Source organism: Phyllopteryx taeniolatus, chromosome 6 (genome assembly GCF_024500385.1).
Source record: "Phyllopteryx taeniolatus isolate TA_2022b chromosome 6, UOR_Ptae_1.2, whole genome shotgun sequence".
Classification (NCBI taxonomy): Eukaryota; Metazoa; Chordata; class Actinopteri; order Syngnathiformes; family Syngnathidae; genus Phyllopteryx; species Phyllopteryx taeniolatus.
In genome coordinates this window covers 26505859-26518709 of record NC_084507.1, presented here as the reverse complement: position 1 = coordinate 26518709, position 12851 = coordinate 26505859, and the positions used below count along the sequence as shown (strand labels likewise).

At 40.8% G+C, this 12851-nt stretch overlaps 1 protein-coding gene across 2 annotated transcripts in view; it reads right to left on the bottom strand.

Annotated features, from left to right (window-relative positions):
* Positions 1-1084: 1084 nt before the first annotated feature.
* The window catches only part of itga8 (integrin, alpha 8), a 53350-nt gene continuing 41583 nt past the window's right edge, over positions 1085-12851 (bottom strand). For both annotated transcript variants that reach the window (XM_061775822.1, XM_061775823.1), the window contains 10 exons: positions 11977-12069; positions 9245-9324; positions 8789-8869; positions 7474-7579; positions 6482-6640; positions 5374-5490; positions 5177-5290; positions 4897-4998; positions 2399-2521; positions 1085-2312 (listed from right to left, as the gene is read on the bottom strand). In XM_061775822.1, the coding sequence (XP_061631806.1) occupies positions 2223-2312; positions 2399-2521; positions 4897-4998; positions 5177-5290; positions 5374-5490; positions 6482-6640; positions 7474-7579; positions 8789-8869; positions 9245-9324; positions 11977-12069 (1065 nt within the window). In that variant the 3' untranslated portion in view covers positions 1085-2222. The remainder of the gene's footprint in view (positions 2313-2398; positions 2522-4896; positions 4999-5176; positions 5291-5373; positions 5491-6481; positions 6641-7473; positions 7580-8788; positions 8870-9244; positions 9325-11976; positions 12070-12851) is intronic.

Below are 12851 nucleotides of genomic sequence, written 5' to 3'. Positions count from 1 at the left end.
TTATTTTCCCTTTATTGATCCAAATGACACTATTAATATATCAATACACTATATATTTTTTATTTTCTTCACTATTTGGCTGGGATGAATCATATGGGTCTGTTTCTAGTGCAGTACAGTATAGCTATTTGGTAATTACAAGACTATAATTGTATTTTCTTTTTCAAACAATTATATAACGGGTGTATGAATATATATATGTGTCATTCCTGGATTTTGGTGCCACTTCCGACCACATGAATACTTTTAATATTCTGAAAACAAACCTAAGATGGTCAAACTCTGACTCATCGAGCAATAGCTAATTAAAATGACATTTAAAGTAATACATTTATTAATTATTAATTTTATTTTTTTAAGTGGTTGCGCTTTACCAAAGACGTTCCTGAACGTTAATCATGTCATCTATCTTATATGTTAAATAAAAAAATCTTAATCATCTATTTTTTAAAACTTCAGTTTAGCAGCATTTTAGGACCAACTACCAACCTTACCATTAGAAAGAGCTGTCCATCCTCAGGTCTTCTTGAAACTAGTTTCCTCATTTCATATGCTCACCATCAGAGGGCGCAAGAGTTCTTCCTCTAGGCTTTATGAAACACCCTGCTTGTCAGGCATAATTGACAAAGAACAACAAATAGAGACAATAATAATATAATAATAATTGTCTTTGACGTCATATTTATTTTCTGCTGTCTGCCCCCCCCCCCCCCCCCCATTTACAAACTCACAGACCATTTTAACTGGAATTTAGATGAATCTCATGACTGAACGTTAATTAAACACATGGCAAGTGATAAAATAACCATATATGATTATGTCTGCTACTTTGAATTAACTGCACATTGCGGTCCAACTGGATAGTGATTAGAAAACAAAAATGACTCAAACATGAACACGATTACAGATTAAGACAAATCCCTTGTGTGTCTTGAAACATACTTGGCCAATAAAGCTGATTCGGATAATTTTTTTACATTTTGGGTTTTGCTTATAGTATGTGACACTTCCCCGAGTGTGCATGACAAACAACACTATGAAGCCATTAGACATGATGTAAGCACACAACTCACAGTCTACGGACAAAGTTTGACATATATTTATCATGTTGTGTTGTATTATTTCCTTGCAGCAGTTACAGTTGGTGAAGTCCAAAATGAAAAAGCAAAATCTTGAGTTAGTGAGGCAGAATGTTACCTGAAACCTTAAAGGATAATTTCATATATAACTTATTTTCCTCCTGACATTATTTGGTGTGACACGAACCAGTCAAGACAACTGCTGTTGTTTTTTCCAAAACTAAAATCTATCATATCCACGACTCACTTACAGTATCTACATATACACTATTAAGCTCTGATAAAATAATGCCAGTGTAAACAAGCTTCAGTATCACGCAATGTCCAAATATTGCACGTACATTCATAAATACACGCGTTTGCTTTGCGCCTTCATGTTAATGCATCTTTATGTGTGTGACACATTTGACGCATAACAAAACATTGGATTAAGAGAAGCAAACACACACACACACACAATATGTACAGTAGCTGTAGACATACAGCATATGTATATACACACAAACACGCACCAGTCGCAAAATTAGGTACACCTGAACAATCTAATGACATCCAATGCTAGTGCTCTCTTTGCAATAAAATGGTGTTTCTAATATTTTCTTATTTACATTTTGTTCACTTTTTGCGGCAGGGCTCCCCACCTTATTCCCCGTGGATAGTGGAGGTTTACTGTATTCTTTAGATAGAGAATATAGAGTACTGTAGTGCAGTTGTACCTAATATTATGACCAGTGAGTTTACAAGTTCACATTCATTTAAGCCCGGATTAAGCCTCTCTGTGCTTTATCTCTGTGCTCCATTTAACCCAAGTTTATTTAATGTGGAAACGTGAAGCAATTTCTTCACACTATTCTCTTGTGGTCCTTCATCACCACGGACAAACAATTCCCAAAATGTGGTCCACTCAAGTGTGCTTTGCTTTTGTGCTGTCAGAGCTGCGCGTCTTAGGTCCCCGGCTGATGCAGACTCAAGCAAGCCGTCCCTCACAGGCCAGTTTGTCGACAAGAGAGGCAGAAGATCTGCAGCCAAGAAATGTCAGGTCCAACAACTCCAGATCTCAGTTTGGATTGATTTCAGTTGGAAGGTGCACGTTCGTCTCAAAACCACAGTTTTCCCCCGATTAGGATCTGTTTTATGTGCCTTTTAGGCATCCCCTGTTTGATTCAATGTCAGCTGTTCTTGGTCGGAGATGTTGTCACAGGCTGGTGGCCTCGCCCGGTCGAAGAAACCACACTAAGAGGAAAAACAAAAATGCTTTAGAATAGTTGCAGTCAAGAGATACTGAGGATGTTGGAAGAGGTGTTAAATACTGTACGTACCTTCCACATGGCGAGCGTTAACACGGCGAGCACTAGCAGTCCCAGCAGTATGGCCAAGATGATGACCCATAGTGGAACAGCAAAGGACACATCTGGCGTCCCCCATAATATAGGTGTCCCCATCTACAAGACATACATTCAAGACATCATTCATCCATTCATTTTCTATATTGATAATCCTTTTCCATCTCAGCTGACCAAGGGTATATTCACTGCAAGGTTACGTTAACATATTGATATTGTGATGTACAACCCCAATTCCAATGAAGTTGGGACGTTGTGTTAAACATAAATAAAAACAGAATACAAGGATTTGCAAATTATATTCAACCTATATTTAATTGAATAAGGTACTTTATTGTTTTTAGCAAATAATCATTAACTTTGAATTTTATGGCTGGAACACGTTCCATAAAAGCTGGGACAGGGTCATGTTTACCACTGTGTTACAGGCGAGTCTAGTACCAGCACTCTTTTACTACGAAGCCACGCTGTTGTAACACGTACAGAATGTGGTTTGGCATTGTCTTGCTGAAATAAGCAGGGGTGTCCATGAAAAAGACGTTGCTTGGATGGCAGCATATGTTTCTCCAAAACCTGTATGTACCTTTCAGCATTAATGGTGCCTTCACAGATGTGTAAGTTACCCATGCCATTGGCAAAACAGCCCCATACCATCACAGATGCTGGCTTTTGAACTTTTCGTCCATAACAGTTCGGATGGTTCCTTTCCTCTTTGGTCTGAAGGACACGACGTCCACAATTTCCAAAAACAATTTGAAATGTGGACCTGTCGGACCACAGAACACTTTTCCACTTTGCATCAGTTCATCTTCGATGAGCTCGGGCCCAGAGAAGCCGGCGGCGTTTCTGGGTGTTGTTGATAAATGGCTTTTGCTTTGCATAGTAGAGTTTCAAGTTGCACTTACGGATGTAACACCGAACTGTATTTAGTGACATTGGTTTTCTGAAGTGTTCCTGAGCCCATGTGGTGATATCCTTTACACATTGATGTCGGTTTTTGATGCAGTGCCGCCTGGGGGATCGACGGTCACGGGCATTCAATGTTGGTTTTCGGCCTTGCCGCTTACATGCAGTGATTTCTCCAGATTCTCTGAACCTTTCGATGATATTATGGATGGATATAATGAAATCCCTAAATTCCTTCCAATTCTACGTTGAGGAACATTGACCTTAAACTGTTCGACTATTTTCTCACGCACTTGTTCACAAAGAGGTGAACCTCGCCCCATCTTTGCTTGTGAATGACTGAGCAATTCAGGGAAGCTCCTTTTATACCCAATCATGGCACCCACCTGTTCCCAATTAGCTTGTTCACCTGTGGGATGTTCCAAACAGGTGTTTGATGAGCATTCTTCAACTTTCTCGGTCTTTTTTGCCACCTGTCCTAGCTTTCTCGGAACGTGTTGCAGCCATAAAATTCTAAGTTAATGATTATTTGCTAAAAACAATAAAGTTTATCAGTTTGAACATTAAATAACACAACGTCGCAACTTCATTGGAATTGGGGTTGTATTCCAAGGTACAGTATCGATAAACCGACATTAGAAATCGATACTGTTGCTGTGAGATATCTAATTATATTCAGTTGGGCATTCATCCATGATTCCAATGCACTGCATTTGCACACTAAGTCTAAAATACGTGGCAGTAACTTGTTTTTTTTCTTGGTCATTTTTTGGTTTTTAATTGCCCTTTCAAGGGGTAGCTATCTTTTGTTGTGAATGTCATATCTTTTCCAATTTTTTTCTTTTTTTCCCTTTAAATTCATGTTTGCACTGGGGCAGGAGCTGCTTTCATTCTCATTGTACATGTATATAGTGACAATAAAAGGCATTCTAGTCTATGTCTGTATTCATTTACTTAAATTCTGTGGTTGTAGCAGCGCGGTGAGCTCGTGGTGACCATCGCTGCCTCACAGTTAAGAGGTTTGCATACATATTGTGATGTATCACTGTATCACGATTGTTGGCAATGATATCATATCGCAGACCTATTTTACTTGCCAATGACTTAAGTCAAAACAGTAACCTTTTTTCCTTTATATTTGCAAAACGTTTCACTGAACTCAATAACGCTGTCACAAGGACCTGCATAAATGACGGAAAATATGATAATTCCTAGATCGCATTATAAGTGATGTTTAAAAAAAAAATCTTTCAGATGCGTTTTCAAAAGTCTTCATACTCAAAAACACGTCTGTAGTGCAAATGAACAGCCAAAACAAAACATTTTGTATTCATTTTCAGTGGCGGGGTACAACCTGATTACCAGTCGCATGACATAGATACAGAGAACCATTTGCACTCATACTGACTAGGCAACTACCGTAGTCTTCAATCAACCTCGCAGAATAGCCTACCAGGACAAAATCCACGCAAGCACTAGGAAAACAGGCAAAGTCACACAGAAAGGCCTTGATGCTATACAGATTCCAAACCAGATTTAAGCCAACTCAAAATTTGCCTGAGTCTTACCGAGATGGTACTTTGAGGCAGGCTGGGGGGCTGGACTCGATAAGGCATGGCCAGGACCATGAAGGACACAGTCGAGTTGAGAATGTAGGGGTCATTACGCCGCTGCAGGACAAATATGCAAGTTGTTTGACCAACAATCATAGTGAAGCATACCAAAGAACATTGAATGAACTGACAGGATGACTTGTATTTCAAAGGTTACGGCTGTGACTTTAACCTTTTTAGCTGGGGCAGATAAACAAAGGGTTAATGAAGCAAAGATGTTGAACCGGACACTGACCTGTAGGAAAGTATGTGCCCACAGTCTCGACCGGACCTTAACTACAGCACTCTGGCCACGATCCAAACGGCCCACAACACACGTGATTTTCAGGCAGGAGATGTTCGTACAGTTCTGCAGGAGACACACCCGTGAATCCCTCGGGAACATTTCGATTCCCGTTCTGGAGATGTCGCATGGTGACGCGTGTTGCTCACCAGGGTTTTACCGCTGTGACTGTGGGCCGTGCTTGCAGCTCGTTTGTGGCGGCGAAGAGGAGCGCTGGTGTTCCTCAAGAAGCCCAGAAGTTCAGGAGTATCTTGGAGGGATGAAATCTAAAGAGGATTTATGGAAAGAGCTGCTTACCTTTGCTAAATACTGATTAATATGAGCTTAAAAACATGAAAAAAAAAGAAATGAAAAAAAATGCTGTGTCCCTTTGTACGTCGCATATAAACACAATTGTGCACAATTTCTTTCTGAATTACACAGCAGATGCTATCATCACGCATTGGAAAATACTCCAGCTGTAATTTCTACTAATAAGTAAAATCGTCTCTTGCAGCCAGCTGGCAAAGAACACGGAGAGCAGACAGAACAACGGGCGGGATTTTTCTTAAATGAGTGGCTAAAAATCCTGCAGCCATAGATGACTGGATAATCTTCTAGTAGCAGTGCATGGTGGTTTGATTGTATGCATGTTTTGTCAGTAGTTAGGGGCATTTATTCTCCATCATGTTTATTTATACAAAAGCCATCTGATGAGATCCAGTACAAAAACTTACCTTTACAAAGATAACAATGCTCGGTTTTGATTTACAGCCAAAGTATTTTTTTCATACAGCCTTCGTATTGGTGTATAGTGACCCCCCCCCCCCGTCGATTGAGGAATTCATCTATTTGCGTTATTTTATGTGGAACCGACCTTCAGCTATTTGTAGAAAAACTCCCTTATTTGCGGTTTTTGTGCTCTTTGTATGTGCTCTAAGATGTCACAAGATGGCACCAAAGCCCTGGCTAATAGGAAAGTTGTAATTGGTGTCAAGGGCGTAGTGTATGTTGATGTGATCTCGACTGAGACTACCATCTTTGTACTGCATGTCAGGGAGGAGCTAAGTTTAGTCTTTGCTGCATGCGCACTTCCAGTGTATTTTTTCAAAATCAAATAATCTGAAAGCCATTTATTTTTAAGGCAAAGATTAGTAAAATTTGTTTGAAATGATAAAGTGATTTGGGGATTGTAGTTTGTGTATGTAGTACTACTTTTATATGCATTGTACGTATCTACATACAGTGTATGTATGTCTGTGCATATTTTAGTCTTACCTGAAGTCCGAGTGGGTTGAGGCTGCTATTCGGCCGACAGCTGATTGGCCCATCAGTTCTAATCTCCATTGCATACAGCAGGTTCTCGTCACGGAAGCGGGAAGGCCAACCGACCTCAACCTCGGCTTCCCGAATACTACTGGGACCCGAGTTGTAGAGCTGGAGACGTTAGAAGTGGTCGAGAAGTTAGTCGTTTTATTGCTGTGGGCCTCAAGTGACTATATGCTATAATTGGGTTATCATAACTGTGGCGTGATGACACGGGCCACCTGAGTTTTTGGCTGCAGACTGCAACAGTAATAGGCCTTCACTCAGTGGGGATTGAAGACAGACAAGACAAATCTAAAGCTTCAGGCCTTGTTTGGCATCGGGACGAGGAGGAATGAATTGGGAGCTTAAATGAACCATCAATTCAACAAAGCCACCTTTCCACTCACTCACACATTCTCGCATAGACGCACACGGTCATTAGCAGTGCAGAAAGTCATCCAAACAGGACATTATCCTGGTGTTGCGGGCCAAGAATTCTGGCCCTAAGGAGGGGGAAAAAAAAAGGAAAAAAACTGTCCCCTTTAAGTAGAACCAGCTGCCAAGTGGGAAAAGTACTGCCAATGAAAATCATTATCAGCTGCAGGAAAGGCCAGACGCTGCAGCGCTCTAGTTCAATGAAGCAGCGCCCCCCTTAAATCCCAAAGACATCACATGTACAGCACATGGACTCACACGCACACGCACGCCCTCATTGTAAACTGTCGCCAGTGTGTCTGCCATCCTCCCTCCTTCTATCTGTAGTCTGTACCTCATTTTGACCTAGTTTTTCCTCGATAATTATCCCATGTCGAAACATCCCGCTAGTTTCCTTCCATCTTACCTGCCGTCACAACAGTAATTAAACCTCAGATATATATGGCTTTAATTCTGTTTATTTGTGTTAATGTTTACTTATGCTAGTAAGCTCCACTTGGAGCTTGGAAATGAGTGCAGGTGTTTACCTCATAGATGTGTGTCACCTGTGGACCCACATCATCTTCCTTGACAGGCTTCTCTTTGGGCTCCCAGCGTGGAAATGGCAACACCACCTGAGAGGGATGAGACACCCTGTGGAGACCAGAACACACACGACTCGCGTTCATTAAGAAAGGACAATTACATTACATTAGGTTTGCCCATTGGAGCCTAATATTGGTTTCAGCTTATGACTGAAAAAAAGTGGAATTTTAAAGTGAGGTTCTTTACAGATTTTCAAGGCTCAATTGTCTTTTGCTTTGTTTTTTCTATGCTATCACCACTGAAGGGTACCAGACTAAATCTGAACAAATTGGAGGCCAACCATTGTCATGTAATTGCTGTGTATTGTAGCAATAGTTTCGTCACACTCTCACCTCTTGGCTAAGGTGGTGAAAGTAAACTATAGTCAGAGATGTTAACACATTAAAATATGCTTTATTTAGAACCGAGGCTCGTTACTGTGGAGATAAAGCAGGAACAAACAGAGTGCGGACCTTTGCCAGGGCTTAAACATTTGTCAACTACAAAATTAAACTAGCACCTGAAACGTTTACATTTTGTTCTTTTGGAATGTGAAGTAGTTCTGGATCCACATGAAAAGAGTTTTAGCTATTCAGATCTCACAAAAGCACAACACATTACAACCTGATGGAACCATATTTGACAGAGATATAAACAGCTGAGCACATGTGAAATAGGATTTTCCATTTCCCATTATGCCAAAATGTTCAATCTAGATCAGATCTGGACCAAACTTGGCTTGACAATACAGATTCTTTAACCCTGCATAGAGGTACACATTGAACAACTTAAGCGCAAATTGGAGAACATATTATTGTTGGATAATGACGCTTTTGACTACACCTTGTCGTTGTCTCACGTATTCCTTTAAACCTACACTGATATTGTTAATATGTATTCTAAATATTGATGAGAGATTGCTTTAATAGTCGAAACTTTCAAGAAAGTATCAGCAAATGACAAACAAAACAAAAGGAGTAGCATCCAGTCCTGACAATGTACTCTCCACCGTGCCCTCCCAAACTCCAAACTGATGTTTGAAGGCAGCTGAGAACGCTTATTATTATTATTCTGTTTCTTCATTTCAACCGACGAGAGTAGAAAAGTCCCGAGTTTTCAGAGTTTGCATGTTTGTACGCGTATCAGTGTGCATGCCGAGGGCTCACAATTAACCCATGTGCACATGATTACAGCAGATGTATTTTTTTTTATTTAATCATGCACATTACATTGTGGCAGAGCAAAAAAAAAAGCGATGACGAAAATGCAAGGACTCACCCTCGTAAATCAACTTGAGCTTTGGCAACGATGGCCAGATTGAGGCTGACTGCGTTGCTGTCAGGGTTGTCTTTGTTGGAGCTGTGTGGTGGGTGAAGACTCACAGTGGGTGTCAAGGAAATAAAACACAGCCCCCCCCCCCCCCATGTTGTAAAACTGTGACCTAATATAAGTGACAGGAATGTCTTATATGATCATTTTCTTCTGTCATGGTGTTTAACTAATGTGAAATTTCTTGGTATTTGGGCCTGTCCTATATAGTCAAGATTGTGTGATAAATAATGGCATTAGTCAACACAAAAGCCACACACTTTGGACGTGTCAACAGCTTTTTCTTTGCGCACTCCCAGCGGCTGATTATTAGTCTGCCATTTCTGACACCCATCTCTTTGTATTGTATGTGTTTAAGTGTAGATGTGATGGCGGCATGTGTGTCACTCTTGCTGGGCGTGTCACCTGTGGATCTGTAGCTCGAAGCTAATCTTTGGTCCAGCATCTTCAAGCTTTTGGACTGAAAACCGCAAACCAACAGACAGCTGTGGAGAATAAATTGGAAAAAGAAGTCAGTTAAAGAGAGTTAAGAATAAAGAAACTGGATGTGTCCATTTAAAAGTCACATGATACCTCAGTGTCCATTAATGAGACAGGAAGGGCTCAATTAACTAGGTCATCTTCTGCTATTACGTGAGTAGAAGATCCAGGTTGTAGTGTTGACAAGGCACACACTAATATGCTTGTGAGTCTCTCCATGTCCTCTAACATAAAACACATGCAAGCGTGCGCTCATCGCGAAACTACACAAGTGTACGTACGCACGTGCATGGGAACCCCGCACTGGACATCAGGCCTGACATATGGTTGTGAATGTGACAGCAAGCAGACTTCAAGAAGCAGCCCCGTGGGGGCACGGAGATGTGAGGCCGTCTATATGGAACACATTAGTGAGGCTGCAGGAAAAGAACCAGGCGGTGAAGATCCAAAGAGGGTAAACGGGTACGGTTGGGTCAATGTGAAGACGTCACAGGGGTCTTATCTAAAAGCGGCTGTTAAATCTTTACTGTTGCCGTTTTATTCCTCAGAGTGCTGCATCAGTTGCCAGCATGGAGCTACGTAATTCAGAGGAGGGAAATCACCCACAGAAAGCGCTTTTTCAAGTACCTTAAAACTACATGCTGTCTACTTCAATGCTCGATAAATGCTTAGTATTGTGATTGTCATGCCAAAATCTTATCCACATCAAAGCTCTCATTATTATTCCCATTTTACATAATTTTATTGTCAAAATTCTTATTGAGTCAAAGTAAACTGGAAAACTGGATTCAAAATGAAAATAATATACGAAACTTCACAGCTAATCAGACAATAAACCTGTCACTTACGGTTACTGAAAACACTTGGGTGTGAACTAGAAATAGATTAGGTGGACAACCACTACCAAATCATATCCAATATCCTGTCATACATCTTCTGGATCTTCCCATGTATTTAAATACTGTATGCAAGTAGAAGTAAAAGGACAGCTGTATAGTTGCTAGTGGAGAAGTTAGTTTTAGTTTCAGATGCTATGATAAATAAAATACAATGACAATAAATCAATTACAGTATAAATTTGTACATATATATGCTTTTCAGGTTCCATCCATCCATCCATTTTCTGAGCCGCTTCTCCTCACTAGGGTCGTGCTGGAGCCTATCCCAGCTGTCATCGGGCAGGAGGCGGGGTACACCCTGAATTGGTTGCCAGCCAATCGCAGGGCACATACAAACAAACAACCATCTGCACTCACATTCACACCTACGGGCAATTTAGAGTCTTCAATCAACCTACCATGCATGTTTTTGGCATGTGGGAGGAAACTGCAGTGCCCGGAGAAAACCCACGCAGGCACGGGGAGAACATGCAAACTCCACGCAGGCGGGGCCGGGGATTGAACCCCGGACCTCAGAACTGTGAGGCAGATGCTCTAACCAGTCGTCCACCTTTTCAGGGTCCACACACTGATATTGTCGATGTCAGTTTTATGTATTATGCATGCTGTGCAACAAAAAGCATGTATTGTAACTCTAAAAGTATCTGAATCACAAAGAAAAACTTATTTTTGTATATTCTGATTTAAAAACAAACAGAGAAACATTCTTCTTGATGGACAGCAATGTTATGTGAGAGTGTGGCCCTTACTATTATCATGTTATCATATGGGTTACATGAAAAGTAGATTGAAAATGATGTTGACTTGTCACAAGCAGTCTGTCGACACTGTACACCTGCACAATCTTATGAGATCAAAGACGGGCTTTATGTTCGTAGGTTTGTTTGGTGTTAAATTATCTACACGTTTACTACTGTAGTAGTACTTGTAAAGGCAGATTTTTTTCATCCAACTCTTGTATTGGATAACATTACATTTTAATTCATTAATTTCATTCATTTTAATGAAAGGTCTACTTTTTAGTTATTACATTTGTGTTCCATCAAATTATTTCTGACTTCCTATTACCCCTTCTGGTGGATGTGCTACATCTGTGACATAAAGCAGAAGGAATGCCTGAAATCCAGTGATGACAACTCTATCGGCCACATATACCCAACATGTGCATGGGGGTGCATGCAAGTATGTTGTGCACAAGCTTGTGGATTCCTTAGCTTCCAGAAGGGGCAAGGGGAGAGTTAATAACTCTCATCTGGACGGGTAAACACACCAACCCACCCACACACACACACACATTTTGCATGCCTCGTTATGCGCTCTTTATTTGCAAAGCAGTGTACAATTACCACATAATTGATTTATCACAATGCCGAGTGTCATACCGCCATTGACACATTCACTAAGATCCTACACACCTGCTTAATGTGACATGAGCTCCATACGTCGGATATTCATTTCAGGAAATGATGACCCATTATTTTACAAAGCCTCGGCTCACTGCATGTGTCTGTCATCAAGGAGTTAAGTGGATCCTTATTGCGCATGCTGACATCCTCGGGTACTGTATGCAGTACCCTCACTTGGTGTGTGAGTGGTGTCAAGGTGAGGGCTATTGTGTGGAATGGCATAAGGGTCAAGGGGATGATCGGTAACCATTGGAAACAATCAATCAGTATGTGTTAAAGCTGAAGAGTTGCAGTGCCAGCTTTAAGGGAGGCAGAAAAGTGCTTGGTGGATTTGGAGTGTGCATCCACTCACCTCAGTTTCAGCCACCATGGGATTGCCCAGATCACACATCACCAGCCTGGAGTCATTGACCATCTTGTACTCGCAGTTCAACTGAGCCAGAGACTGAAGGGAAGGGTCAGGGGTCGGGTGCCGTCGACGTGTTGTAAAAGGAAATAAAACAGCACAAAAAGTGACTGGCGGGATTTGATAGAGTGGTTAAAAGTCAGAAATGAAGTGTGATAAATGTCATGATTGAATAAAGTGAAGGGTGTACAGGTACCTCTCACATACACCAATAAGCCTCTCACACTCACCGAAAAACCTCTCACATTCACCCCAAAATACCCTAACACACTAAAAATACCTCTCACACAAAAAGTCTCACACCCCCCCCAAAATACTTTCACTCACACCCAAAAACATTTCAAACATTCACCCAGCAAAAACTCTCAAATCCACTAAAATACCACTCACTCAGACCCACAAATTCACAAACATCAAACAACCTCTCACTCACACACAAACACCTCAGACATGCACCAAGAACCCCTACGTAAACACAAAACCTCTGACACACTCCCAAAAACTCACATTTTTCAGAAAACTCTCACATACGGTACGCCATAAAAACTAACATACACTATAAAAACTTGCGTCTTTTTAACCATAACGCACTCGCTAAAATAAACAAAAAAACAACAACCCACACGCAGAGTAAAAAAGCCTCATCTGAGATCTATTTTTGTATAAGTAAGAGTCAAAATATTGTGAGTGAGAGTTGAAAATCGTGTGTGTGAAAGTAAGTTCAAAACGGAGTGTGACATTGCTTTGTTGTGTGTGAGTTTATTTTATGTATGAAAGTTTTTTTGTTGTTGAGTGTGATTGTTTTTTTAATAGTTTTTTTT